The sequence below is a fragment of the Rhincodon typus genome, chromosome 36, assembly GCF_021869965.1.
Source record: "Rhincodon typus isolate 14 chromosome 36, sRhiTyp1.1, whole genome shotgun sequence".
Classification (NCBI taxonomy): domain Eukaryota; kingdom Metazoa; phylum Chordata; class Chondrichthyes; order Orectolobiformes; family Rhincodontidae; genus Rhincodon; species Rhincodon typus.
The window spans coordinates 363,083-388,804 of NC_063367.1; the positions used below are offsets into that span (position 1 = coordinate 363,083).

Here is a 25,722-nt window from a genome sequence, read left to right on the forward strand (position 1 = left end):
CCTTTCTGTGATGGGAATGTTTATGGGACTCTAGTTTCTAGCTCTCTAACAAAGTAATTTTGAACATCGTTCTTTTACTTTGTTTCCAACTACACCAAACAGTGTCAATATATTGCCCATGGATAAGTAGATGGTTTTGTGCATTCTACATTGCTGTTATTTTATTAAGATGATGCACAGGGAGAGGTGAAGATCAGAGGTTCTTAGTATTCTACTTATTCTACTGGTGTTTCTTTGCAGTCTTTTGAACTGCAGCCTCAATAATAATGGTTACAAAACAATCTATCAAGAACTTAATTTAAGATACATAATGCACATTTAATCAGGCTTACATTCATGAAATTATTATTCATTCCACCCCCACACCTTACTATCTCATTTGATCCTGCAACAAACTAGAATTTCTGTGTTTTGAAGTTGGCATACCAATGCAATTTAACTTCAAAAGTTAAAGACCCAGCTCCTTATTCAGTCACTTAACATGCAGTTGACAATATTAATGTGTGATGAGCAGTTAGTTTCTTCAAGAATCATTTGAACTAAATCTTACTCTTGTGGTATTTGGATTGAGAGTATTGTTCAAATAACAAGGATACTCTATACCAGTTACTAACATTTTGCTTTTGCTCCTTTTTTTGCACTTGGTTATGGGTTACTTTTAATCCTGGTGTGTTAATAATCTTTGTAAATATTTCAGCCCATACTGATTTGTCATATTTGTTATATCACATGTCTGCAGCATATTTGTGAGTCTGATGAAAGAGATGAAATAGTCATCTGTGAACTCTGTGATGCAAATGTTGGTCAGTTTAATCACCACATGAAGAGAAACCATCCAGGCTGTGGGCGTAGTGCCAACCGTCAAGGCTATCGCAGCAATGGGTCCTATGTTGACGGTTGGTTTGGTGGTGAGTGCGGGAGTGGAAATCCATACTACCTCTTGTGTAGTGGCTGTAGGGACAAGTATCTGGCCATGAAGATCAAGACAAAGGTCCCAGTTTCAGAAAGGTGAGATGGGTTTTCAAGTAATTGAGGATATAACATAATTTACCTCCCAAGCTTATAGGGATGATCATGTGGGTGTAAATAAGTATGATTTCTGATAAACACTCTAAATAGTGTCCCCCATAAATCCCATTCAGTTGTGTGATAAATATTAAGAGGTATGTGAGTTGTAGATAGAAATTTTATTTAAGTTTTTTGACAATCCCCAAATCGGAACACGTTAATCAGTCGACCTCAGTACAGTGAATTCAAATGGTTTCTGTTGAAGAAATTGTTGGAAGAACAGAGTTTATAATTTGATTCATCCCTGGCTTATTTTGATATAATTTAATTGCATCAGTCAAACATATCTGTTATGGTTCCTTTTAAATAGTATTTTCCTGTGCGCGATCAATGGCTGCCAAGCAGTCCATGATGTTCACGTTGAACAACTGTGCAAGCTTATAGAGAAATTTGCAGTTGAGTGCTAAACGTTAGTACAAAAATGCTTCTATTTTGAAAACATAAAGGGTTTTACAGATTAGAATTATTTTTGTCTTAAATGGACTTTTGATTTTTTTAACTTAATTTATGAATCAAGTTCTGAACAGCACTTCAAAGATTGATTTTAGCAAATTGCGCCTGTGAGCGAATTCATTCTTAAATATTCCAGATTCCATTCCTCTCTATCTCTCGTACAATACCCTTAATAATTGAACTGGATTGAAAACTTGTACTTTTCAGTGAGGATGTAATGAGTTCCAGCTGGCAAAAAAAAATCCCCATTGCAGCATTGGTTGACATAGATACAGAACACACCATGCATCTCTCAGAAGGATTTCGCGTTCTGTTTCAAAATAGGTTCAATTGTTTTTGAAGTAATTATGCTCAAGCTAGCGATAGTTATAGAATCCTTACAGTGTGGAAACAGGCCATTCAGCCCTGAAAGTCCCACTCAGACTCACTCCCCTACCCTATCCCTGTAACCCTGCATTTCCCGTGGCCAGTCCACCTAGCCTGCATGTCTTTAGACTGTGGGAGGAATCGAGAGTACCCGGAGGAAACACCGACACGGGGAGAGCGTGCAAAGTCCACACAGACAGTTGCCCGAGGCTGGAATCGAACCTGGGTCCCTAGTGCTGTGAGGCAGCAGTGCTAACCGCTGAGCCATCGTGCCGCCCCATCCTGTGCCGTGTCATCTGAGCTGTGGCTCACTTTGCTTCACCAATGTGTTATTTCGATCCTGACACTTTTTTTTTTCTTCCTGTTTTACACCTGCAACCTTCTTAAAAACTCACTTCACACCTTTTGGTACTGAGTAGCTACTGAAAGTTGCTGCATGATATGTCATTGTGTTCCATGGCAAGTGATATGTAGCAGTCCAAATCGAGAGGAAGACTCGAGGTACAAGTTCCAAAAAAAAACACAAAACATGGAATGCACATCGAGCTTGATGTTGGCTTGAGCTTTTTTCTTGGTATTCCAAATCATCTTTAATAGATGTAGGGGCCTATGCCTATAGTAATGAGGATCCTAATGGTTATTTTAGGACTTCTGGAAAGTTGTGTAACTCTATGTGGAGTAGGCATCAGCCATTCTCTACTTGTCTTTCCCAGGCACGTCTGGAAGACAACAAATATATTTTAAAAATTCTCACAGATAACTCCCAACTTCCTTATGCAATCAGCACCTCCCTCTAGACAATCTCAACATTCCCTCAATTCCCACACCATCCAGGCTAAAGGACATGGTTGGCAAGATAAGTGAATTAACAGTCGGCTAACTGCAACTGAAGGCATGATTGAGGCTTTCTGCTCGTCCAAAGATTAAGATGAGGCTCATTGAAACTTCTGATGGGGTATAAAAATAAAAATTGAAGGAGAGCAGGAGAACCTTTCCCTTAGTCAAAGAACACGGCCGAAGAAATATTGCCAAGACAGTCAGGCTAGCTATGCACCTCTCCATTTTGATGCTTGTGGAAGCGTGCAATGCCTGAGTAACTGTCGAGTTTGCCACAGAATAGTAACAGCTTCTGAGGGAAAAGCTCTGGAGATTGAAGCTGGAGTATATCTCTACAAGAAGGGTAAAAATAACTAAATTGCTTGAGTATGTTATTTACAGTTTAAAGTTGACGTATGTTCTTGGAATTATTAAGTATTGTTCATTTTTCAGATACAAAGGCCAGGCACCAGATCTGATAGGCAAGCAAGATAGCATATACGAAGGTATTTGCTTAATTTCTAATTATTTAAGTGATGTGATAATTTAAATTGATTAGACACTTTTAGGTACCTTTTTAGTTTGTTTTTATTCTTTCATTCACTGAGTACATTTGTTAGCAGGGCCTGCATTTATTGCCTATTCCTAATGGCCCAAAAGGTGGTCATTACCTGCCTTTTTGAACCACTGCAGCAGTGACAAAGTTCCAAGTCAGATTGGTGAGTGGCGGAGGGAAAGTTGCAGGAAGTGTTTTTTCCACATATCTGCTGCCCTTGTTCTTCTAAATAGCAGAGATTGCAAGGTTGAAAGGCAATGCCAAAGGCAGCTTGATGATGAGTTGCTGCACTGCATCTTGTGGATGGTACAAACTGTTGCTGTGGTGTACTTGTGGCAAAGGGCATGAAAGGCTAAGGTCACAGGTGGGGCGCTGATCAATGGGCTGCTTTCTCCTGGATGGTCTTGAGTTTGTTGAACGTTTTTGGAACTGCTTATCCAGGCAAGTAGAGAGTATTCCATCGTAGTCTTAACTTGTGCCTAGATGGTGGACAGGCTCTGGGGAGTCAGAAGGTGAGTTACTCATTACACAATACCTAGGGCCTGAGCTGCTTGTACTAACAATTATGAAATGGTTGGTCTAGTTCATTTTTTGGTCAACATTAACCCCAGGAAATTGATGGAGAGAGATTCAGGTTTAGATTTTCCTTTATTGAAGATGGTGATCACCATTTAAATGTTTAGGATGAGTTTCTCCACTTATCTCTCTTTTTAATTACATATGGTGTGCACCATGCTAAACTAGCACTGGTGATGCGCAATAGCCAGACAGGAATCCACTTTTGAATAAAGAAACAGGATTATACCATTCAGCCCTTTGAACTGTTCTGCAGTTCAGTTAGGTTGTGGTGATCAGCATCCAAACTCTATTCATTCTCTTGGCTTCATATCTCCTGGTTGGAAAAATCTATTGATCTCAATGTTAGTTGAAATACAATCTATTGTTTTTGTGAAAGAATTCCATAGTTCTGCAATCCCTTATGTAAAAAAAAAGTTTCTTGACTTCTTCCCTACTTGGTCTGGCTCTGTTTTAGAATCTAGGACAAGAAGACAAATATTATCAGTGGAACAGGTTGATTTTCCATATTTTTCTTCATCAGAGAAAAGGAGAACAATTACACTTTCAGTTACTGCCCTCCCAAAGTAGCATGTGATTTAGAACCAGGGAACTGGTCATTTTAAAGGACCAGGGAACTGGTCATTTAAAACCCATCACTTTATTCTTCCATGGGATGCACGAGTTGCTGCCAAGGCAAACATTTGTTGCCCATCCCCAATTTTCCTCGAGAAAATGCTGGAGCTGCGTTCTTGAACTGTTGAAGGCTCGGTATGTAGGTATCCACAGCACAGTTGGGGCAAAAGTTCAGGGATTCTGACGCAGTAACATCGAAGGAACAGCGATATATTTCCAAGTCAGTGAATATGACCTGATAGTCATTGCGAAGACCTGATTATAAAGAGATCAAAAATGGGAATTTAACATTCAGGGGTGTTTGACCGTTTGGAAAGACGGGAGGAAAGGAAAAGGTAGCGCTGTTATTGAGAGATGAAATGAGGATAGTTGCGAGAGATAATTTAGGCTTGGATGATGTCGAGTCCATTTGGGTGGAGGTAAAAATCAGCAAGGGAAAGAAGGTATCAGTAGGAGTAGTGTATAGAACCCAAATAGTAGCCACACTATAGAAAAGGGTATACCTGGACAAATAATAACTGTATGTAGAAAGAATAGAGCAATACTTGTGGGTGACATTAATCTAAATGTTGGTTGAATTAAGCAAGTTGGGCTGGGTAGTTACAGGAATGAATTTATGGAGTGCATTAGGGATAGTTTCCAAGAACAGCATGTCATGGAGCCAATCAGGGAACAGGCCATCTTGGATCTGATAATAGTTAACAAGGCAGGTTTAACAAATTACCTATGAGTAAAAGACACTCTCAGATGTTACGATCATAACATGGTTTAATCAATTTGAAAGTTAGTAAACAACTGATTACAATAAGTGACAAATAAATTGGGTTAGTTAGCTAAGGTGGATTGGGCAGATAGATTAACAGGAAAGTTAGTAAGCAAGCAGTAGCAGTTGAGGAGGTATTCACGACTCTCAGCAAAATGTCGACTAGCAAGGAGGAAAGATTCTGGACATGGCAAAAACGGCCTATGACTAATTAAGGAAGTTAAGGAGTGAATTAAGTTGAAAGAAAAACCATATAAAGAGACAAACGTCAGTGATAACCTGAAAGACTGAAATAAAGTCAGAATCCAGCAAACATGGACTAAAAAGATAATGGAGGGAAAATAAGTGAGGGCAAACTAGCGAGGAAAATAAAATCTGACAGTTGGAGCCTTTTTTAAATACATAAAAAGGAAGACAGATGTCAAAGTGAACATAGGCTCTGTAGAAATTGAATCAGGAATGATAGTTATGGGGAGCTAGGAAATGGCAGAGGAGTAAAATAGATATTTTTCATCATTCTTTATAGTGGAAAATACATTGAACATCCCAATAATATTAGAGAATACAGAGAGGAATCAATAGACTAGTAGTTTTAGACAAACTGATGGGTTAAAGGTAGATAAATCCCCTAGCCTGATGACTTGCATTCTAGGATCCTCAAAAGAAGCAGCTACTGTTGGAGATGCATTGGTTGTATTTTTCTAAAAATCCTTGGACTCTGGAGAAGTGCTGGTGGATTGGAAAACTGCCAATGTGACACTCCTATTCAAAAAGGGAGAGAGACAAAAAGTGGGTAATTACAGACTGGTTAGCCTAACAGCTGTTAGAAAAAAGTTGGAATCAATTATCAAGAAAGTAGTAGCAGTACTTTGAGGTAATTATAAACTAATCAAGCAAAGCCAGCATGGCCTCATTAAATGTAAATCATGTCTGACTTATTTATTAGAGTTTTTGAGGAAGTTTCAACCTGAGTGGATAGAGGGGAGCCAGTGGATCTGTTATATTTGGACTTCCAGAAGGCATTTGACAAAGTACCTTCCAAAGATCATGTCATAAGATAAAAGCCATAAGACTATAAGATGTAGGAGCAGAATTCGGCTAGTTGGTCCATCAATTGTGCTGCACCAATTGACCATGGCTGACATGTTTCTCAACCACATTCTCCTGCCTTCTCCTTGTACAATATTGGATATTGGCATGGATAGAGAATTGGCTGACGGAAAGGAAACAGTTAGTGGGGATAGGGTGTCCTTTTCAGGTGGTTGACCTGTAACAAGTAGGATTCCACAGGGATCTTTGCTGGGACTGCAACTGTTTCCAATATATGTTAATGATTGGAGGAAGGAAGCAAATTTACTAAAGAGAAATTTGCAGACAACAGAAAAATAGATGGGGAAGTATGTTGCATGAGGGATAAAAGCAGTTGACAACAAGATATTAATAGGTTAAGCAAATGATAAAAAGTTGGCAAATGGAGTATAACATGGGAAAATATGAAGTTGTTCATTTTGGAAAGGAGAATAAAAGAACTATTATTTTAATAGAGAAAAACTGCAGAAAGCTGCAACACAAATAGTTGCTTGTGAACAAAACACTAAGCTAGCACACAGGTGATGCATGTAGTGAGGAAGGGTATTGGAATGTTGGCTCTTATTTCGTCAGGTTTGAAGTAGAAGATTCAGGATCCTTCCTGTGATTGCACAAGATGCTCGTTAGACCCATCTGAACTACTGTGAGCAGTTTTGGTCCTTTTATTGGGAAAAGATATTATTTCATTGGACATAGTTTAGAGACCATTCACTAGTATGATCCTCTGTTTGGAGGGATTGCCTTATGAATAAGGATTAAACAGGTTGGCATTTGACTTACTGGAGTTAAGAAGAATAAGAGGTGATCTCTGTGAAACATATCAGATTCTTAAGGGACTTGGCAGGCTAAATGCTGAGAGGATCTTTCCTCCCATTGGACAGTCTAGGACCAGGGTGCATATTCTTAGAATCAAGATGTTCAATTCAAAACTAAGATACGAAGGAATTTCTTCTCTGAGGATTGAGAGTCTTTGGAATTCCTTGCCACAGAGACTAATGCGGGCAGAGCTCTTGTATATATTTAACGCTGAGATATTACACATGGACTGTGTTGGTCCAAGAAGGCAGGTCAGCACCATCTTCTCAAGGCCATTGAGGGATGGGCAATAAATGCTGGCTCAGCCAATGACGCCACATCCCACAAGTCAACAAAGAAAAGTTAGATTCTTGATCAGGGTTAAAATGAAAGAACAGCAAAGTGGGCATGAGGAATGTTGGATCAGCCATGAATGGCAAAGCAGCCTTGAGGAACCAAATGGCCTACCCGTGTTCCTATTCCTTAGGGATTTATGGTCATGAATGGAGACGTTTCCATTTGCCTACTGCCCTTGTTGTTCTAGATAATGGAGATTGTAGGCTTGGACGGTGCTATCAAAGGAGCACTGGTGAGTGCATCTTACAGGTGGTACACACTGCTGCCCCTGTGGTGAAGGGAGTTGTGCATGGGGTGGCTTTGTCCCACATAGTGTCAAAACGTCAAACTCATAGTTCTGTACTTACCGATGCCTCTTTGTCTTACTCTTTCAGAAGACTGGGACATGTTAGATGTTGATGAGGACGAGAAGCTGACTGGAGAGGAAGAGTTTGAGTTGTTGGCTGGACCCCTTGGCTTGAATGAACGAAGAATTGTACCTGAGCCAGTGCAGTTTCCTGACAATGATCCACTGGGAGCATCTGTTGCCATGGTAACAGCAACCAACAGTATGGAAGAAACACTTATGCAAATAGGTTAGTGCAACAACAATCTACAGTGAAATAATGTTGGAATTGTTTATAGCATATCATTAAAAATGTAAAAATTGGAACATTGCCAAGACAAGTTTCTCAGCAATATTGAGAAAAATTGCAAACTCATCAAAAATAAAAAAGCAAGATTTAATTTGCTCCCCTGCTGCAGACTATTAGCACTTTGAAAAGTCAGTTTGTACATAACAATAAAGTTCACGGTTAATATAAGAAAAACACTTTTTTTTTTACTCCCTCTTAACATTTAATCATAGAATCATCATCGTAGAATCCCTACAGTGTGGAAACAGGCCCGTTGGCCCAACAAGTCCACACCGACCCTTTGAGCATCCCACCCAGACCCACCCCCATATAACCCACCTAATCTACACATCCCTGAACACTGCAGGCAATTTAGCATGGCCAATCCACCTAGCCTGCACATCTTTGGACTGTGGGAGGAAACCGGAGCACCCTGAGGAAATCCATGCAAACACGGGGAGAATGTGCAAACTCCTCACAGACCGAGGGTGGAATTGAACTGGGGTCCCTGGCGCTGGTGCCACCTTGCTTTAATTTCTTTGGGGCATTTGTTCTTTTACCATATTTTTGATATTTTTTATTTTTCTTGAGTGCTGTAGCAGCAAGAGGAAGTTGGGTGTTCTAAGAAAGTGCATGAGACACTGTGGAACAAAGGGAAGATTTGCCTACAATGTGACTTTTCAGGTTAGACATCAAGGAGAGATGGGTTCTATGGGAAGAGTAGCTAGTACCACTTCATTAGAATATCTGAAATAGGATGAGCTATAAACCATACATCCCCTTGAGCCTGCTCAGATCTCCTGACTTAAATCAATTTCCTTTCCCATTTCTGAGAAACAATTATGGAATTCTGCAGTGCAGATGAGGCCCTCTGTCTGGCACACAGATAAGAGACTGGACAATATTTACTGGAGTTTAGAACAATGAGGGAGGATCTCATAGAAACCTGTAAAATTCTAACAGGACTAAACAGGGTATGCAAGTGAATGTTGTTCTCAGTGATTGGGGTATCCAGAACCAAGGCGCACAATTTAAGGATACAGGGTCATTTAAGACTGGGGTGAGGAAAACTTTCTTTACCTAAAATTTGGTGATCCTGTTAATTAATTGTCACAAAGTGTTAAATACAGTTCTTGGAACTAAAGGGATCACAGGGTATGGGAGCAAATGGAAATAGGAACTGGATGATCAGCCATGAAGATATTGAATGTTGGAGCAGGCTTGAAGGACCAAATAGCCTACTGTTGCTCCCGTTTTCTATATTTTAATCTAAGTAAAGTCAAATAGACTTGACTATTGGTCAGTATACTTTTCATCATTTAAAAAAAATTTGAGTATTTTAAAAAGCATTAAGGTAGGCAAGTCCCCAGGACCTGATGCATCCCAGAATGCTAGAGAGACAGGTGAGGAAATTACTGGGCCTTGTACGAAATCTCTGTATCCTCTTTAGTCACAGGAGAGGTACCAGAGGATTGGAGAATAGCCAACATTGTTCCTTTTATTTAAGAAGGACAACCGGGATAAACTGGGACATTACAAGCCACTGAGCCTTTCGTCAGTGGTAGTTGAATTATTGGAGAGGATTCTCAGGATTTATTTACATTTGAAAAATATAGACTTATGAGTGATCGGTAGCGTGGCTTTGTGCGGGGGAGATCGTATCTTACAAACTTCCGAGTTTTTTGAGGAAGTGACAAAGATGATTGGTGAGGGCGGGGCAGGAGATGTTGTCAGTATGTACTTTAGCAAGGTCTTTGACAAGATCCCTCACAGCAAGATGATATAAAGGATGAAGTCACATGGGATCCAAAGTGAGCTGGTAAGCTGGATACAGAACTGGCTTTGTCTTAGATGACAAAGTAGCGGTGGAAGGGTGTTTTTCTGACTGGAGATCCATGACCAGTGGTGTTACGAAGTGCTGGGATTTCTGTTGTTTGTAATTTAAATAAATGATTTGCAGGAAAATATCGGTGGCCTGATTTCCAGACAACTTAAAGACTGGGGGAGCTGAGAATAATGAGGAGGATTGCCAGAGGATACAGCAAGATATAGGTAGGCTGGAGACTTGGGCAGAGGGAAGTATACAGTCAATGGCAGAGCCCTTAGTTGCATCGACATACAGAGGGATCTAGGTGTACAGACCCACAGTTCCCTGAAAGTGGCAACAGAAGTGCATAAGGTGATCCGGAAGGCATGTAGTATGATTGCTTTTATTGGTCGGGGCAAAGTTGTGAAAATTGGCATGTCGTGTTGCAGAAGTTAAGGCCACATTTGGAGTATTTTGTACAGTTCTGCTCACCACACTGCAAGAAGGATGTGGAGGCACAGTTTACCAGCATGTTATCTGGTTTGGAGGATATTAGCAGTGAGGAGAAATTGGACAAACGTGGTTTGTTTTCACTTGAATGTTAAACGATGAGGCACGATCTGACAGAAGCTTACAAAATTGAGAGGCATGGAATTGAATGGATAGTCGGAGTCCTTTTGCCAGGGTAGAAATGTCAGTTACTAGGGAACATAGGTTTAAGTTAAAAGGGGGTAAGTTTAAAGTTTGAAAGGCAAGTTTTTTACACACAGGATGGGACATGCCTGGAATGTACAGCCAGAGGAGGTGGTGGAGGCAGATAGAATAGCAACATTTAAGAGGCATCCTGCCTATGGTTAGGCAGGAAATGGAGGGATATGGACCATGGAGAAGAAAAGGATTTTTGTTTAGAAAGGCATCATGTGTCGGTGCAGTCTTGGTTGGCAAAAGGGCCTGTTCCTGGGCTGTACTGTTCTTTGTTCTTCAAGAGGAAGTGCTGTTTGATAGCACTGTCGACAAGCTCTCTTTGATCAGTTTTAATTTTGAGAGTAGAGTTGGGCCATTAGTTGATTGCAGTAGATTTGTCCTGCTTTTTGTCACAAAAAAAAATCATTATTTAAGTTGTTCATATTTGAAATCTAGGAACAGATTGATCCCAAAGTATGAAAATGGCAAATCTGTAGAATGATAAAAACTGTCAATTGTCTGCTGGGCCAAAATGATACCATGTGTAGAAAAGTAGAGAAGAGAAATATTAGGAAATTGAGATAGCACTAACTACAGCAGAAAATTTGTAGGATATTCATCTGAGCAGTAAGCATTATTCCCTGTCTTTCCTGAGTTAGGGTGTCAGTTGCTCAAAATCGTCAGTGAGAATGTGGAGACATGTTGCATTAATGTCTTTAAATAAAGATTTTTTTAGAGCACAGACAGAATGCAGTTACACAATCTAGGAGCAACTGTCAGCTTTTTGCCCCTTTGAGCCAGTCTACCATTCACTATGGCCGATCCTGTATGTTAAAGTCATATTCCTATTTTCTGCCTATACACCTTGATGCCTTTAAATTCTACAAATGTTTATCTCTTTTTCTTGAATATATTCAGTGATTTCTGTGGTCGAGAATTCCACAAGTTCCTACCCTTTTTGAGTAAAGTGGTTTTCCTTATCTCAGTCCTAAATGGCCTTCCCCATTATCCCGAGACTGTGTCCCCTGGTTATAGACTCCCCAGCCAGAGAAGACATACTCCCTGTTGTTAGTCTGTCCAGCCCTGTTAGGATTTTGTACGTTTCAATCAGATCCTGTCTCATCCTTCTAAACTCTAGTGAATAAACTAAATAAATAAACTCCTAAACTCTTGTTGGTGAGGCTCTTCTGGAGTACTGTGTCCAGTTTTGGTGTCTCTGCTCTTGGAAGGACGCGATCAAGCTGGAGAAGGTTCTGAAGAGATTTACCAAGATGCTGGGAATGGACGGTTTGAGTTGTAAGGAGAGGCTGGATAGGACGGGGATTTCTTTGACTGGAGCATAGGAGGTTGAGGGGTGACCTTACAGAGATTTACAAAATCATGAGGGATATAAATAGTGTCTTTTCTTTAGGTTGGGGATTTGAAGACTCGGGGGCATATTTTAAGGTGAGAGGAGAATGATTTAAAAAAGACATGAGGGACAATTTGTTTTACACAGCAAGTGGATTGTGTGTGGAATGAACGTCCGGTGGAAGTGATGGATGCAGGTATGGTTAGAACATTTAAAAGACCTTTAGATAAATACGTGATTAATAAATGTTTTGGTGGGATATGGGCTAAAACGCAAGCAGATGGAATTAATTTCATTTGAGATTATGGTCAGCATGAACTGGTTGGACTGAAGGTTCTGTTTCTGTGCAGTATGACTCTCTCGTACAGACCCAGACAAACCAATCTTACTTCATAGGACAATCCTGCCTTTGCTGGCACCAGCCGAATGAACCTCTGCTGCACTCCTTCTATGTAAAGTATGCCCTGTATGACAGCAGGAAGACCTCCCTAATTTTGAACTCTCATTCCCTTGCACTGAAGACCATATTATTTGCCTTCCTAATTGCTTGCTGCACCTTTTTTATTTACTTGTGGTATGTGGGCATTGCTGGCTGGCCAACATTTATTAACCAACATGTTGCCCTTGAGAATGTGATGGCGAGCTGCCTTCTTGAACCACTGAAGTCCATATGCTGTCGATTGCCCTGCAAAGACCTAAGGGAAGGAATTCCAGAATTTTGGCCCAGTGACACCCTAATGGCATTTTATTTCCAAGTCCGGATGGTGAGTAGCTTGGAGAGGAACTTGCAGGTGATAATGTTCCTATGTATCTGCTGCCCTTGTCCTTCTGGATGTAAGTATTTCTGAGTTTGGAAAGTGCTTTCTAAGGATCTTGGGTGAAGTTCAGCAGTGCATCTCCTAGAATATACGTACTACTGCTACTGAGCATCTGTGGTGGAGGGAGTGGGGATTTGTGAATGCGGTGCAGTCAAACCAGCTGCTTTGTCCTGGATGGTGTCAAGCTTGCGCATTGTTGGAACTGCACCTTTTCAGACAAGTGGGCAATATTCCATCGCAATCCTGACTTCTACCTTGTAGATAGTAGACAACCTTTTAGTGAGTCAGGTGGTGAGTTACTCGCTGCAGTATTCCAAGGCTCTGACCTGCTCTTGTAGTCACTGTGTTTATGTGGGGAGATCTACTGAATTTCTGGTCAGTGCTAACCCCAAGGATGTTAATAGTGGGGAATTTAGTGATGGTAGAACCATTGAATGTCAAGGGGCGATGATTAGATTGTCTCTTATTGGAGATGGTCATTGCTCAGCATTTGTGTTGCACATCATTGGATAAACATATGGATGATACTGGAATAGTTTAGGTTAGATGGGCTTCAGATTGGTTTCACAGGTTGGCGCAACATCAAGGGCCGAAGGGCCTGTACTGTGCTGTAATGTTCTATGTTCTAAATGTTGCTTACCACTTGTTAGCCCAAGCCTGAATATTGTCCGGATCCTGTTGCATTTGAACATGGGCTGACTTAGTATCTGAGGGCAACATGGTGGCTCAGTGATTAGCACTTGCCTCAGCGCACAGGGATCTGTGTCCAATTCCACCCTTGGGTGACTGTCTGTGTGGAGTTTGCATATTCTCCCCATGGATTTCCTCCAGGTGCTCTAGTTTCCTCTTTCAGTCCAAAGGTGTTCAAGTTAGGTGGATTGGCCGTGCTAAATTACCCATAGTAGGGATGTGTAGGTTAGATGGGTTAGACATGAGAAACATGGGGTTTCAAGGAGAGAGAAGGGGGTTGGGTCTGGGTGAGATGCTTTTCAGAGGGTCAGTGTGGACTTGTTGGACCGAATGGTTTCCACACTGTAGGAATTCTATGGAAAGGTGTCATGAATAATGCTGAACACTGTGCAACCATTGGCGAATATCCCCATTTCTGACCCGATGATGGAGGGAAGGTGATTAATAAAGCAGCTGAAGATGCTTGGGCTAGGACACTATCCTGAGAACTCCTGCAGAAATGTTCTGGAGCTGAGATGACTGACCACCAACAACCACAAACATATGACAGGTATAACTCCAACCAGCAGAGAGTTTGCCCCCGATTCCCACTGATTCTGGTTTTGTTCAAGTTTCTTGATACCACTTAGTCGAACGCAGCCTTGTCGTCAAGGTCTGTCACTCTGTCTTCACCTCTGGAATTGAACTATTTTGTCCATGTTTGAACTAAGGCTATAATGAGATCAGGAGCTGAGCGGCCTTGACAGAATCCAAACTGGGCATCACTGAGCACGTTACTGCTAAGCAGGTGCTGCTAGATAGCACTTTTGATGACGTCTTCCATCACTTTATCTGCCTGTCTCCTTTCAATGACTGATGTACAAGGGCACTCATTCCTCTGTACTTAAACAGTTCCCAATGCATTGCAATCCAAATATTGCTCTTCCTCCCTGTTTTTCTTAGTGAACTGTATAACTTTGTTTGACCACATTGTCCTGCATCTGCACGCTCACTCAACTTGTCTAAAACACCTTAAAGTCGTCTTGCATCCTGCTCACAACTCTGTCCCAAGCAATTTTGTGTCATCAGCAAACTTGGAAATGTTGCATTTGGTTCCATTATCCATTGTCAGAAATATATATTGTGAATAGCTGGTCCCAAGCACTAATCTTTGCAGTATTTCATTAATCTTTGCCTGCCTTGCAGAGCAAGACCCCTTTATTCCCACACTGTTTCTAGCCTATTAGCATATTGCCCCCTATCATATAGTAGGAACTGCCGATGCTGGAGTCTGAGATAACAAGAAAAATCTGAAGAAGGGTCCAGACCTGAAATGTCAGCTTTCCTGCTCCTCTGATGCTGCCTGGCCTGCTGTGTTCCTCCAGCTCCACACCTTGTTATCTTGCCCCCTGTCATGGTGGCTCTGGTTAGCGCTGCTGCCTCACAGCACCAGGGATCTGGGTTCGATTCCCGCCTGGACATTTGTCTGTGTGGAGTTTGCACATTCTCCCCAAGTCTGCATGGGTTTCCTCCGGGTGCTCCAGTTTCCTCCCACAGTCCAAAGATGTGCAGGTGGATTGGCCATGCTAAATTGCCCATAGTGTCCAGGGGCATGCAGGCTAGGTGGTTTAGCTGTGGGGGTTAATGCAGGGTGACAGGGATTGGGCAAGAGGGATGCGTCTGGGTGGGATGCTGATCAGAGGGTCTGTGTGGACTTGATGGGCCAAATTGCCGCCTCCTATGCGAGGGATTTTATGATCCCATGTGCTTTAATTTTGCACAAGGGACCTTATCTTAGAGCATGCAATGTTTTGAACAGCTGAAACAGTTGCTGCATCTTCTGAAAGAAGACTCAACAAATAATTTAACCAAAGGAAGGTGCAGGGTATTAGGGACAGAGCAAGGTAGTCATAGTTTAGTTTATCATCTGCTATCTTCTCACCATGCCCCATGTTGTGTTGTGCCTGATGCTCTTTCATCCTCCCCAACTCAACTTGCCACATGATCCTTTTCTTGTGCAGTAACAAGGAAATTTGCTTGTTCTTTGTCAAGGTTGCTTTGGATCGGTAGATAAATGTTCGTCTGGTAGAGTGACACTTGGAGAACAGGCAGCAGCCCTACACAATCCACATGACCGAGTTATGGCCTTGAGGCGAGTGACTGCAGCAGCACAGGTCCTTCTAGCAAGGACCATGGTCATGAGAGCTCTTTCACTGCTATCTGTCAGGTAGGAGGATTTTAATTTTTTATTAAATGATTGTTCAATGAGTGTGATTTTTTTTTTTGTTCATGAGATGTGGGTTTCTAAGCTACCATTTATTATCCCTCCCTAATTGCATAGAAGGCAGTTGAGATTCAAACAAGTTGCAGTGGATCTGCAGCCACCTGTAGGCCAGAAGGTAAGAATGGCAGATTTTCTTTCCTAAGGACATCAGTGAACCAAATAGGTTTTTACAACAATTGACAGTGGTTATATGGTTGTCGTTTTTTTTAATTCTTTAATTTTTAAATCTGGTATGGCGGAATTTGAACCCATGTCTTCAAATCATGAACCTGAAGCTCTGGATTACTGGTCCAGTGACTTTACCCCCAGCAACCACCTCCCTGAGATTAGTCTGGTACTGTTTAAGAATTTTCCCTTCATGTAAATTCCCATTTGTAAGGAATTGTTCAATTTTGGTCTGCTTTCATTGAGGCTTTAGAAAATTCTGTTTACATTTGAATGTCACTTCTAAACTTTTTGAAAACTTCTGTGAAAGGAAACTTTTGAATGGTGTTTTTCCTTTAACCCTTACCCAATTTCATTCTTCTGAAAATGCATCAACATAATTTTTAACTTGAGACATGCTACACAACTAAAAAGTATCCTAGGCAGTCATTCTGTCATAGATAAAGGTGGATTAAATACTAGTGAGAGTAACATCAAACAATATAGCATGGGAACAGGCCCTTCGGTCCACGATGTTGTGTCAAATATGACTCCAAATTAAATAATCTCTTCTGCCTGCCCTTGGCCTGTATCCCTTGATTAGTTGCGCATTCATATGCTTATCTAAAAGTCCCTTAAACACCCCTATTATATCTGCTCCACCAGCCCTGGCAGTGCGTTGCAGATTTCTACCACACTCTGTAAAAGAAAAACTTGCCAGTCACATCACTTTCGAACTTAGACCCCCTCACCTTAAATGTATTGCCCCTCATGTTAGACATTTCAACTCTGGGACAAAGATTCTGACCCTCAACCCCATGTACGCATCTCATAATTTTATAAACTTCCATCAAGTCTCCCATCAGCCTCTGCTGCTCCAGAGAAAACCAACCTGATTTTCTTCTAGCCTTTCCTAGCTCATACCCTCTAATCTAGGCTTCATCCTGCTAAACCTCTTCTGCACTCTCGCTCCATAGCCTCCACTTCCTTCCTGTAATGTGCTGACCAGAACTGAATGCAATACTCTAAGTGTAACCTAACCAAAGTCTTATAAAGCTGCAACATGACATCCTGACTCTTTTACTCAATTTCCCTGACCAACAAAGGCAAGCATGCCATACGCCTTCATCTCCACCCTATCTACTTGAGTGGCCACTTTCAGGGGCCTATGGACTTGACTCCCAAGATCCCTCTCTGCATCAATGCTGTTCAGGGTCCATCAATTGACTGTATATTTTTCCTTAAAATTTGATCTCCCAAAGCACAGAACCTCTCTCTTATCTCGATTTAACTCTATCTGCCATTTCTCCGCCTATGTACGCAATTGATCTATAATCGGCTGTAACCTTTGACATCCTACACGATCCACAACCCCACTGACCTTTTTATTGTCTACAAGCTTACTAACCCGCCCATCTACGTTTTCATCCAAGTCATTTATATATATCACAAACAGCAAAGGTCTGAGTTCAGATCCATGCGGAATGCCACTAATCACGGACCTGCAGTTGGTAAAACACTCTTCAGCACTATCATCTTCCACACTGGGCAAGCCAATTCTGAATCCAAGTGGCCAAGTCATCATGGATTCCATGCATCTTAATCTTGTGGATGGCCTACCTTGAGGGACCTTGTCAAAAGCCTTTCTAAAATTTGTTTAGACATTGCAGGTTGGCAATTACACGGCATTGGAAGCATTTATTTTGGGCGGCACGGTGGGTCAGTGGTTAGCACTGCTGCCTCACAGCGCCAGGGACCTGGGTTCAATTCCACCCTCAGGCAACTATCTGTGTGGAGTTTGTACGTTCTCCTTGTGTCTGCATGAGTTTGCTCTGGTTTCCTCCCACAGTCCAAAGATGTGCAGGCTAGGTGGATTGGACATGCTAAATCACCTGTCGTGTTCAGGGATGTGTAAATTAGGTGGGTTAGAGGGGGATGGGTCTGGGCGGGATGCTCTGAGGATCAGTGTGGACTTGTTAAGCCAAAGGGCCTGCTCATGCCCTTGAAATTCAGTCAAGTTAGTAAGCCGTGACCTGCCCCACACAAACCTATGCTGACTGTCTCTAATTAGGGCCATGCTTTTCCAAAAGCGCGTAAATCCTATCCGTAAGAATTTCCACCAATAGCTTCCCAACCACTGATGTGAGTCACCGGTCTATAGGCTCCTAGTTTATCCCTATTTCCCTTCTTGAACAGAGGAACAACTTCAGCTACTCGCCAGTCCTCCAGGACCCCTCCAATGGCTAATGAGAATACAAAGTTCTTGGTCAAGGCCCCAGCAATCTCCTCTCTTGCCTCTCTCAGTAACCTGGGGTAGATACCTTCGGGCTCTGGGGACTTATCCATCTTAATGCTCTTCAAGAGACCCAACACCAATTCTTTCTTGATCTTAAAATGCCTCAGCAGATTAGCATGCTCTGCATTAATCTCACAATCCTCCGTATCCTGCTTGGTGAATACCAATGCAAAGTACTCATTTAGGATCTTTCCTGCATCCGCTGCCTGCAAGCACAGGTTCCCACCTTTATCCTTGAGTGGTCCTACCTTCTTCCTAGTTCTTCTCTTGTTTTTAACGTAAGTATAGCATACCTCTGGATTCTCTTTGACCCTTCTTATCAAGGTCTTTTCATAGCCCCTTCTTGCTCTCCTCGTTCCTGGCTTGAGTTTTTCTCCTGTTTTTCTTTAAATTCCGCATGGGTCCTGTCCAGTTTTAGCTTCCTAAACCTTACATAAGCTCTTTTTCCATTTTGACTGCATTGACAACCTCCCTCATTATCTGAGGATCCCATACCCTGCCATCCTTGTCCTTCCTTCTTACTGGAACATACCGGTCCTGAACTCTGATCAGTCGGTCTTTGAACAAATATGGACTAGCCCGATAACGGTTTCCCCCAATTAACACTCCCTAGTTCCTGCCAAGTACTGATTTAATTTGCCCTCCCTCAATATAGTACCGTAAGGCAAGATCCTGACTTATGCTAGTTCTTAGCTATCTTAAAACTTCAGGAGTTGTGATCACTGTTTCCAAAGTACTGTCCCACTGAAAGATCAGTCACCTAGCCAATAGAAGATTCAGTATGGCCCATCCTCCATTTGGGCTACCCACATAGTGTTTCAAGAAACCCTCTTGGATGCACTTAACAAATTCGGCCCCGTCTAAGTCCCAATCAATACTGGGGAATTTAAAGTCACCCACTCTGACAACCCTGTTGTTGCGCCTTTATATAGTTTGTCTACATATTTTGTTGGTCAATGTTTCAGTGGCTGTTGGTGGGCTTATAGTATAATCCAATCAGAGTGATTATTTTTGAGCTGTATCCATTTGCTTCAGTGAATCGGCCCTCCAGTATACCCTCTGAGTGCAGATATGGCATTCTCCCTGAATAGACAAGCAACTCCTCCACCTCTTCTACCTTCCTCTCTATCTTGTCGAAAATAACAAAGCCTTGGAATGCTGAGCAGCAGCCAGTCCTGTCCCTCCCTCTGCCGAGTCTCTGTAATGGCCAAAACATTATAGTCCCATGTTGTAAGGTCCAGGTTCTAAGCTCATCGGCATTACCTATAATACTTTTTGTATTGAAATAAACACACTTCAGCCTATCAGTCCCATTGTGTTAACTTAACTGTCTGTGCCTATCTTTCCTTTCTGACTTACTGGTCCTAACATCTGCCTTACCCCTCATCAGAGCTAACCTGATGCTCTGGTCCCCAGCCCCTACCACTCCAGTTTAAACTGTCCTGAATAACACTCGTGAACCTCCCTGCGAGGATATTGGTTCCCCTCCAGTTGAAGTGCTACTCCTTCCTCTTTTACAGTTCACCCCTGCCCCAGAAGAGTTCCCAATGATCCATGAACTTGAAACCCTGTCCCTGCACCGACTCCTTTAGCCACGCATTCATCTATCCTATCTTGTTATTCCTTGCCTCACTAGCATGTGGTACTGGTAATAACCCAGAGATTAGTAATCTCGAGGTCCTGCTTTTCAACCTCTTTACTAACTCTCACTGTACTCACTCAGCATGACTTCATCCCTCTTTTTCTCGCTGTGTCATTGGTTGCCAATGTGGATAATGACCTGTGGCTGCTTACCCTCCCCCTTAAGAATTTCATGGCACTGTTTGGAGATGTCCTTGACCCTGGCACCAGGGAGGCAACACCCCATCCTGGAGTCTGAAATGCAGCCACAAGAAAACCTATCTGCACCCCTAACTAGGGAGTGTCATACCACTGTCACTCTCTTGGACTTTGCCCGACCTTGTTCTACAGCGGAACCAGTTGTGGTGCCACAGGTCTGGCAGTTGCTGTTATACTCCCTAGAAAGGCTATTCCCCTGCAACAATTTCCAAAACCGTATACCTGTTAGAGAGGGGAATAGCCACAGGAGACTGCACTATATGCCTGCTTCTCCTAGCGGTCACCCATCTACCTAACTGAACCTGTGGTGTGACCACCTCCCCGTAACTAGTGTCTGTCACACTCTCTGCCTCTGTAAGCTCCTCAGTGTGTTCAACCAAACCACTGTGAGGAGCTGCAGCCAGTCACGTTTCTTGCAGACGTAGTCGCCAGGGACACTAGACTGCTCCCTGATCTCCCACATCTGGCTAAAGGAGCATACCACTGCCATAACTGCTATCTCTGCCCCTTTTACAGTAAGAAAGATAAAAGAATCTTAGCTTGCCTTTACCTTGCCCACCTTTCTCATTGAAGCCTGGTGGTCACCTAAGCCCACACTTATACCAGCCAGCAGCACTTACACCACACTGCAGCCCCTCTCAAACTGTTTTGTTAGCAATCTTTAATTAACTGGTTACTTAATTTACAATACAATCTTTACCGCCCTTTCACACCGGGTTCTTCTGTGATCCGCTGTTCAATTGTGGTGGCTGAGCCATCTTGTCCCAGCATGCTCTTCAGTCTCTCTGCCACCCTCTGTTTTTATTTCTGCTTACTATAGCATGTGGCTAAATCATGAAATTTCAACTATATTGAGATTGAATTTTATTTTGCAGTTTTTTGCAAAACAGTTGCATTTCCTTATTGTTGTGTTGCAACAGAAACCATTTTCCTTTTCATTTGCACTGTGTCCAAATTATTTTTCAAATGACACCTGCGTTTTCTTTAGCGAATCACATAGTATGTAACAGAAAACGCTGAAGACGTGTGCTTCACCCTTATGCAAAAGGTGATAATAGAATTTGTATTCTTCAGTTGTAAAAACCAGTAATAAATTCTTATCAAACAGAATTCATGTTTCATTTTTCTACTTTATTTTGCTCAGAACTAAATCTGCCAAGAACCGTTTTGCTGTCATAAAACCTAACACTTGCATTACTTTAATCACGTAATCGTCCCTTAATCAGGAACAATTGTTTTTATGATGAGAAGTTTTGAGTGAAGAATTGTATTGTTTATGGAATACTGTGATAGGTTTTGAGAACTTTTTCTTTGTCAAGGAATGTTACTAGTATCTAACTCCTAACCTTTTGTTACTTCTAGTGGTTCTAGTTGCAGTCTGGCAGCAGGTCTGGAGTCTTTGGGATTGACTGATATCAAGACCTTGGTTCGGTTGATGTGTCTGGCTGCAGCCAGTAGAGCAGGTCTTTCTCCGAGTCCGGGTGCAACCAGCACTTCAGATCGTCCTCGTGGAGTTCATAGCAAAGTTAACAAACCGATTTCCTGCCTTGCCTACCTGAGCACTGCAGTGGGCTGTTTAGCTTCTAATAGCCCAAGTGCTGCAAAGCTACTTGTTCAACTCTGTACACAGGTAAAACGTCTGCAAACTGTATAACTAATGTTGTGATATATTGATGAAAGAACTTCAGGACATTACAATCTGAGTGGAGCATGAGGGTGAGGGAAAGTGGAAGCAGCAAACAGGAGGAGGCACAAGTGTGTTGGCAGAGCCAGTACGTGATGCAGCAGGGAGTGTTTAACAGTAAAACAGACAATGTGTGCAATTGCAGTCCACTTCTTGCCAGTAACTGTGCTAAATGAAATAGGGGTCCATGTTATTCTGGTACATTCCCTCATTTACAAGCCATGCTAAAACAAAATCCACAGTACTAGAATGTAATTTAAATGTGGATAACTATACTAATGTTTCAAACTTGCTCTTCAACTTAACTTTTGGTTTATTGTGTAAACTTTTGAGAAAAAGTATTTTTTATTTAGTCTTATTTTGGGTCATTTTTTTCATACGATGGGCATAACATCATCTGGAAAAGAAAGGGATTTGTCCATTATTGTACGTCAAATTATTGTCCATTATTGTACCATCTTTGCTTGCCTTCTCAGAACTTGATCTCAGCAGCAACAGGTATGAATCTCACTACCATAGATGATCCCATCCAGAGGAAATTTCTACCCAGTTTCCTTAGAGGTATTGCTGAGGAAAATAAACTTGTGACATCTCCAAACTTTGTTGTAACCCAAGCATTGGTAGCATTACTTGCTGACAAGGGAGCCAAACTGAGACCAAATTATGACAAGACAGAGACGGAAAAAAGAGGTATGTGCAGTCATGTGAAAGTTGCCACGTGAACCCTTCTGATTATGATGAGAAGCCACATAAAATTATTGACTTTAGGCTAAAATACTTGCATGGTATTTTTGCCCATAATGACTTTTCCAAAGTCGTTTTCTTCTATTATGCAGTTTGTCTACATACTGAGACAATGAACAGTGGATCAAAACTTCACTTCTAATTGATCTGTTTTAATTGACAAGTATTTTGCTTTTTATTGCTGATTTGAAGATTTGAAAGTAAAAATTACCTTGATTTTAGTAAGTTTTTTTGTAACAACAATTTATTGCATAACTTAATTGATCAATTATGAGCTTTTAGCAAGGTGAGTGCAATACCATTGCTTTGTTTTCTTGGCCATCATTCACTGGGGATTGTCTCATTGTTTTGTTTAAGCAGGTTTTATTGCCCATTTGTATGCCCATCCTTCCTATGATCCTTCTGCTGTAGGCCCTCTGGAGCTGGCTAATGCCTTAGCAGCTTGCTGCCTATCATCTAGGCTGTCTTCCCAGCACAGACAATGGGCTGCTCAGCAGCTTGTTCGGACTCTTGCAGCACATGATCGTGACAACCAGAGCAAACCACAGACTTATGCTGATATGTCTGGGGACCTACGGAAATGTCCATTCACCAAGCTTGAAGCACACCAGAATAGGGTAAGAAATACATTTTCATACTCTAAGTCTCAACCGAGAGGAATTTTTTGCAAAATATTTCAACCATGTTAGCTTAAATAAGCTAGAATTGAAGATCTCAGACTATAAATATTTGATGTTCATAAGAACATAAGAAATAGGAGCAGGAGTAGGCCATCTGGCCCCTCGAGCCTGCCCCGCCATTTAATAAGATCATGGCTGATCTTGTTGAGACTTAGCCCCACTTATCCGCCCACTCACCATAACCCTTAATTCCTTTACTGTTCAAAAATTTATCTAGCTTTGCCTTAAAAACATTCAGCAGGGTAGCTTCAACTGCTTCACTGAGCAGGGAATTCCACAGATTCACAACCCTTTGGGTGAAGAAGTTCCTCCTGACCTCAGTCCTACATCTGCTTCCCTTTATTTTGAGGCAATGCCCTCTAGTCCTAGTATCAATACCATACTGAAGTTATTTGCTTAGATCATGAATTGCATGGAAGTGAGTTGCTGTGGTCTTGGTTTGGTGAATGTCAGGAAAGATCTTGGCATTAATCATCATCACCAACTGCAGTCAGCCTTGAAGGGAGAAGTGATTATTTTGCCAAGTGGTTTCTGGGTACCTGGCTTTAATGTGGAAAACACTGAAGCTAATTTGCTCACTGCAGATTCTCTCAAACGGCAATATGATAGCGACCTGAAAATCCGCTTTCTGTTTTGTTAACTGAAAGAGAAATGTTGGCCAGGATGCCAGGAAGAACTGCTCTTCAAAATTATGCCTTAGGATCTTTAATGTCACGTGAGTAGGTAGCTAGCGCCTTAGTTTAATATGCATTCATTAGACAGAATCTTCAACTGCAGCTCCTTCAGTACGGGGGTGTTAACCTAGATCAGAAGAAGAAATGCTAGTTGGGAGAGGATCGTGGCGTTCGGAGCTGCTCTTGGTTTTGAGATTTTTTTCAGTGCTGATCTGACTTACTTGCTTCCTTGGGACAACACTTGCTGTTTTGTTTTTTAAGTTTTGCAAAATTTTTGGAACTTTTTACTATAAAAAATCAAAAACAAAACTACTTTAAAAGGGAGGAAGGAGAGAGCATTTCAGATGAGTGACCATGTGGCAAGGTCAAAGACTGAGGAATTGCATCAGGCTCGGAGATCAGCTTTTTAAGCATCACCTAACAAGTGTAGTTTCACAGCTGTCAGACAGAAATTGCACAAGGGCTGTGAATATTGTATTTCACTGAAATAGCAAACAAGCAGTGCAATTTTGTGCCTGAAGTGGGAGGTCTAATATCCAGCTTCAGGTACAGCTGCAGAGGTATTAGTGATTTGAAAAAATATTACTGCCTGAATCTACAGGAAAAGAGGAAGACCTTTGGTTTTGGAGCATATTCAGCTAAGTATTTGATTTTAAGACTTGTATAAAACCTCTTAATCTTGTGTTTTTTGTAAATCTGTAATAGTGAGTAAGGTAAGGCCTTATTTTTTGTTATGTTTATACTGTGATTTGTCTCTTAATTGACTTTTAGTATTAAGGTTTGGAGATTGTTATTTGAGAACTGTGTTTTTGAGCAGTAAGGCTGGGATAATGGTGCGTTTTTGAGCAAGGTGTATTGTGTTTGTTTTTAGGTAATTTCTGGCTCTGTAGATTGGTAAAGGGACAGAAATGGCTTTTAGTAGGGTGATGAGCTCTTCCCTTCAGAGGTGAGCAATCAGGGAGAATTTTAGTGTTTCTGGAGACAGGATTCACAAGCAGACACAATCGGACAGTATTGATCGATTGGAGCAGCAGTTAGAGGCAATGAGGAGTTTACAAGAAAAAGTGGGTGTGATGGATTATAGGTTTAGGAAGGTGGAGACACTACAGATGCAGGTAGATGGTTGACCGCTCTAATGGTAGGAGACATAGCCACGTAGTGCAGGAGTCTCCTGTGGCTATCCCCATTTCAAACAGGTATGCCGTTTTGAATACAGTAGGGGCAGGGGATGCCCTCTGACGGAAGTGTGGAGCCAGGTTTCTGGTATCGTGATTAGTTCTACTGTAATAAGGGGTATGTTAGGTTCCAAGCGATCAGTTGTAATAGTCTGGGGCACAGACAGACACATTTTTGTGGCCATCAGCAAGGTGTGTTGTCTCCCTGCTGCCAGATTCCAGGAATTCTTGGAGTCGGTGCAAAATATTCTGAAAGGAGAGAATGACCAGCAGGAGATCGTTGTGCACATTGGTACTGACGACACTGGAAGGGAAAGGAATGAGGTTCTGCAGACAGAATGTAGGAACCTCGGCAGGAGGTTAGAAAAGCAGGTCCTCAAGGGTGTTATATCTGGACTACAACCAGTGTAATGTGCTAGTGAGAGTAGGAATAGCAGGATAAAGCAGATGAATGTGTGGCTGAGGAGCTGGTGTAGGCGTCAAGGATTCACTTTTTTGGACCATTGGGATCACTTTGGGGTAGAAATGACCTGTGTAAGAGGGATGGGTTCCACCTGACTTAGAAGGGGACCAATATCCTTGCAGGGAGATTTGCTCGTGCTACTTGGGAGGTTTGAAACTAGTAAGGGAGAGATGATGGGAACCAAAGGCTGAGGCAGGTACAGTAGCTGAGGGGAGCAAGTCAGTTGATCAAGGCAGATAAACTTGGGAGAGAATAAGGTAAGACTGATAAATTAGGTGCAGGGCTGGATGAACACAGCAGGCCAAGCAGCATCATAGGAGCAGAGAGGCTCCTATGATGCTG

The 25,722-nt window shown here is 41.9% G+C and overlaps 1 protein-coding gene across 1 annotated transcript in view; it reads left to right on the forward strand.

The window, feature by feature from the left end:
- herc1 (HECT and RLD domain containing E3 ubiquitin protein ligase family member 1) overlaps positions 1 to 25,722 on the forward strand; it is a 333,814-nt gene that overhangs the window by 179,315 nt on the left and 128,777 nt on the right. Inside the window, exons 40-46 of the mRNA XM_048617017.1 lie at positions 740 to 1,008; positions 3,157 to 3,209; positions 7,829 to 8,029; positions 15,450 to 15,624; positions 21,323 to 21,590; positions 22,121 to 22,334; positions 22,800 to 23,005. Of these exons, the coding sequence (XP_048472974.1) occupies positions 740 to 1,008; positions 3,157 to 3,209; positions 7,829 to 8,029; positions 15,450 to 15,624; positions 21,323 to 21,590; positions 22,121 to 22,334; positions 22,800 to 23,005 (1,386 nt within the window). The remainder of the gene's footprint in view (positions 1 to 739; positions 1,009 to 3,156; positions 3,210 to 7,828; positions 8,030 to 15,449; positions 15,625 to 21,322; positions 21,591 to 22,120; positions 22,335 to 22,799; positions 23,006 to 25,722) is intronic.